Genomic DNA, 5,011 nt, shown 5'->3' on the forward strand with positions numbered 1-5,011 from the left:
TAGATATTTTTTGAAAATATGAACTTAACATTCATAAAAGAGATCTGCTTCTTCACAAGCATAGTTTTTCATAAGCCCAACTTTCACAAACATTACACTGACTTAAGCCAATTTTTATCAAAGTTTTTTAGTTAAATAATATCTTTTCATCATTTTATTTTTTTTAAATACTAATGATTTTTTAATGATTTTCTTTTGAATTTTATATTTTCTTATCTTTATCATTATCTTTACTTAGATTGTCCAATACCGCTACTTCATTATCCAATTTATATCATTCAAATGACACGCAATAAAAAAATAATGTATAAAATGAGTAATCTTTAAAACAAAAGAGATTTTAAATCCACAACTTGAAGAATAATAAATGTTATTTACATTGATAAACTAAAAATGATATTTGACTTATATTTAATAATGTTACTGATTAGTAAAATTAACTCTATGTCGGTATAAACAGTAGCTATGCAACAAAATGTGCATTAATTCATAAATATCGATACATCTGTTTTCAATATGGAGAAATCCCAGTTATCAGAGAAGATGCGTCCGATAGACCACATGCGTCTATTTTAAACAATTCTTGACCCATATCAGCCACAGTATCTGACCTTCCTCTAAGAATATCAGTTCTTGTTGCAAAAATACATCTGATCATTTCACAGTGATGTCTAATTTTGTTTTTTTTTTTCAATTTTTTTCGTATTTACAGACAATTTCAATTTTTATAATTTTACAATTTTACAATTTCTTTAGGATAATAAGCCAACGTTTATGAGAATAAAAAACATTTTTTTAAAAATAACTTACAGATAAAATTATTGATTAAAAAGTGCAATAGTATTAATTTAATTGAAACATAACTTATAATAAAATGTTTATATCAATGTGAGTTTTTTATCAACAATTGTGAGAATTAAAATGTATTATAAGAAATTTTTATGTTTAGCTCATAAAAATATAAGAGCGGTTTGGACTCATGGTGGTCTTCTCAGCACACAGGAAGCTATTTGGAAAGGTATACCAGTAATCGTAATGCCTTTTTTTATGGATCAAAAATCCAATGCACAAATATTAGTAACTAAAGGCGTTGGCATATATTTGGATGTCAAAACTTTATCTACGCAAACTATATTACACGCAGTTGAAGAAATATTTTACAATGAAAGGTATTATATTTCAACTATCTTTTAATATCATAATTATTATTTAAGCTAAATAAACAATATAATTATTTCAAGTAATACCTAGATTAATCTAATATAATTGATTAAAAATTTTTCTGTAAAAAATAGTCACCTATATAAAATAATAGATTATGAAATTTAATTTAATTTTTCATGTATCTTGTTATATACAATTCTTTATGTAATTAAAAACGCGCACGTGTTAAAATAAGTTATATTATTAATAATACGTAAACATTTTTAATACAGTTATACAAAAAACATGAAACAGTTATCCAGTGAATTCCGAGATCGACAAATACCGCCATTAGATTTAGCTATTTGGAGCATTGAATACACCGTCCGCCATCCAAATGGAACTTTGGTAACGCCGCTGAAATTTCAAAGTCGAATACAACAGAATTTAATTGATGTTTACGTATTTTTATTTTTTAATATCATCATAATACTGTTAACTGGATTCTTTGCAATAAAAATACTTATTTATTTTTATTATAATCATATATATACGGCATCTAAATTTCACAAAAGCAAACAGTCGTAAAAGCCGCTAAAATACAATATTAATCATCAATAATGTAGTTAAGCCCTGGCGAGGCCTGATGGCGCCAGATACTTTTTTCGGAAGCCTAGCGGTGCGATACATACAAAGTTCTTTCTATAATTATTTAAAACTAATTTTTTATGTTTGTGTAGTAAGAAGAAAGAGAAGTATTTATTGAAATCTGAATGCGACATGATAAACATAGTGTAGTTAATCAAAGAATCCAATACAAGGTGTCTCAGAAATAATGTACGCGATACGTTGAGGGCATAGAAGAGATTAAGGGGAACAAAAAAGTCTTATAATATTTTGAGATATTCGCTGTAGTTTTCAAATAAAAAAATAAAACGTTTAAGCCAATGTACGATGACGCCACGCGCCGCGAATCATGTGAGAAGATTTTATTTCATAAAAATCTGATAAATCTTTGTTCAAAGCACCAGGGTACTTTTTTATTTTTAGAATATTGTACTATTATTAGAATATTATATCACTGATTAATCACGTAATATTAATCTAATAAGGAATATTATCCAATTGTTATATGCTAATTTTGACAAAATCTGTTAATGAAAATGATTGTAAAACAAAAAATAATGATGCTAATTTTATTAACAATTATTAACATAAAGATAAATATAATTAAAAAATTATATAATTTAGAAATGTAAAGCTTCTATAATCGACTCATATGACTCTTATTATTAAATAATTAAATTAAATTCTCTATGTATATCTCTGTTGGCTGCATTGAAAAGATAAAGCTTTAGTAATTCTTTATTATGATTGATCAAAATGTTATATAAAAAAATAATACTATGTATTTTTTAAATAACTATCAATCTTGGTATAGGCTCCAACGTATAAATCCAAGGATAGATATAAATCAGTCAATGCGAGCCAACACAGGTTAGGCATGTATGAAATTATATATTTTATTCTTGAGAAAAATTGACAAACATTTCAACTCTTTTGATTGGGTCTTTCTTAGTGTAAAAATAAAAATAAAATCAGTGACTTATAAATTTAATATAAAAAATGCGATGTGAAGCAAATTAAAGTATTGTTAACATATATTCATAAAATAATAATAATGTTGTTGTATCTAACAAAATACTCAAATCTAACATTTCAGATTATCTGTAATTTAATAAAGTCGAATAAATCATTAAAATATAAATCAAATCAAGATAATCAATAGGTTCTAAAGAAAAAAATCTAAAAGATAATAAATAAAATGCCAATTTGAGTCAACACTGGTTATTAGTGTGTATTTTATTATATATCATTTATTCAAAATGAATAGTAAAGCGTAAAACTTACGAAAGAGTCGAAGTAAATGCTGATGCTAATGAAAAGAAAATGCCAATGATAAAATCAGAATTCATACAATCTGAATAGTATAGCAGACTCTATTTGCAATCTGCTGTCAGGTTATATCAGCAGATTCTGTTTGATTTCTACTCGTATCATCAATCTGCTGGCATAACATGTCAGCGCTTTAAATTATCGACAAATAATCAAATGCGATAAATATCTATGGTTTTGTAATGAATTCTACTTGAGTTTGCAAATTTGTCCTCAAAGTGCTAATATTTTATTGTACTAATAATATTTTACTTAGGAATATGTATGTAATTATGTTTTCAATTGTCATCAAGTACTAATGATTTCGAGAATGAAGAGACCTTTCATGATAGTCATGATAAAATCTTATTCGTAAGAGAATGATTATATTTTTGGTAGATTGTAGTAATAATAGGAATATATCCCTGATCATTCTAATCGAAATCATTATATTAACTCTTAGTAAACACAAGGCGTAACGAGCTTTAAAATAATCAATTTTTTAAATTGTAACATTCGAATATGTTTTGAACTCAGTAACACTGACAAACAAATCGTGTGAAACGTTAATATTTCTTAAACTTTTTAAAATTGTTCTTTATATCAAAGGAATCTATCATTAATTTTAACTTAAATTAAAAAAAATAAAAAGGTTAAAAAATATTCTTTTATTTTTTTAGAAATATGTATTCTGTGTATACTGTGTATACAGTTGTGCATACTGAGAGTTAAGACATACTTATTTTATGTATGCTTGAAGTTATAAATATTCGAAATTACGTTTATGTTAGAAAATGATACTAAAGGGAAGCCTCAAGAATAAGAAATAGCCCAGGGCAAATAGTGCAAACTTATTTTAATTTTTCATGATTAATTAATTTCTATTGTTTTTATATTGAATAAAAGGCTGAAAAATATTACGTTTTGTTTTTTTTTTATGCTTACTTAAATCCTATTTTACGTAATTTAAATTAATATTTTTATGAACAGAATGAGATCAATCATCAATTGGTATAAGGAAAACGGATTGCTTATTTAAAAAATTATATATTTTGATTACATATTTTTTAGTGGATTTTTTATTATGTGTTTTCTTTACATCAATAGATTATCTCATTATTCTATTCATAAAAGTATTACAATTAGTAGTTTAATATTTCATATCAATACCTTTTTAATATTTCATGTGCCAGAATAAAGTTTAAAATATTTAGTAAACTATTATATTGATTTCTTTTATATCTTTACCCCTCAAAACTGTCCCACTTTCATCTAAAATATTTTTTTTAGTTTACTAATAAATTTTTAGTTTACTAAAAAAACGCAATTGTGTATACGCATTCTATTCGCGTCTGACTGCTATTGTGCATACGTACGCATTATTAAGTAAGAAACAAATAAGATATGCGCAATACCAATAATAGAAACGGACAAGATACAAATATGCAGTTGCAATAAGAAACTGACAGGATGCGTATATACAATTGTACGTAGTTGTAGTAAAAAACGGACAAACTACATATAGCATCCTGTCTGGTTCCGCAGTCAGATACGAATATCCTAGCTGTAAGTATGTTCCATTCTGTTAGGAAATCAGTTACATACAGGTAGCATGTCCATCCATCTTTGCCTACAGAAACTATTAGGTTATGCAGCCTATTTAATTGTATTTATCCGTAATTACGGATAAAAAAATATACCGTCGAATCAGTCAGAAACGAATAGTTTATTATATATTAGTTTCTATCGGTTCCTATAGGAATTTTTATCAGGGTAAGTTTTGACAGAATAAATAATAATTTCTTTAAAATAATACACATATAGTAATCGCGATTATTATTTTATACGCACTTTGAATATTATTTTATGTTATTTGAAACAAACTAATAAAAGCTAATTTAAAAATAATGAAATTTTAAGTATTTTTAATTTT

The 5,011-nt window shown here is 25.5% G+C and overlaps 1 protein-coding gene across 1 annotated transcript in view; it reads left to right on the forward strand.

Annotated features, from left to right (window-relative positions):
* The window catches only part of LOC108687359 (UDP-glucuronosyltransferase 2C1-like), a 7,170-nt gene extending 5,373 nt beyond the window's left edge, over window positions 1–1,797 (forward strand). The window contains exons 5-6 of the mRNA XM_018193069.1: window positions 950–1,169; window positions 1,437–1,797. Coding sequence (XP_018048558.1) covers window positions 950–1,169; window positions 1,437–1,731 — 515 coding nt within the window. The 3' untranslated portion in view covers window positions 1,732–1,797. The remainder of the gene's footprint in view (window positions 1–949; window positions 1,170–1,436) is intronic.
* Window positions 1,798–5,011: the final 3,214 nt, after the last annotated feature.

Source organism: Atta colombica, unplaced genomic scaffold (genome assembly GCF_001594045.1).
Source record: "Atta colombica isolate Treedump-2 unplaced genomic scaffold, Acol1.0 scaffold205, whole genome shotgun sequence".
Classification (NCBI taxonomy): Eukaryota; Metazoa; Arthropoda; class Insecta; order Hymenoptera; family Formicidae; genus Atta; species Atta colombica.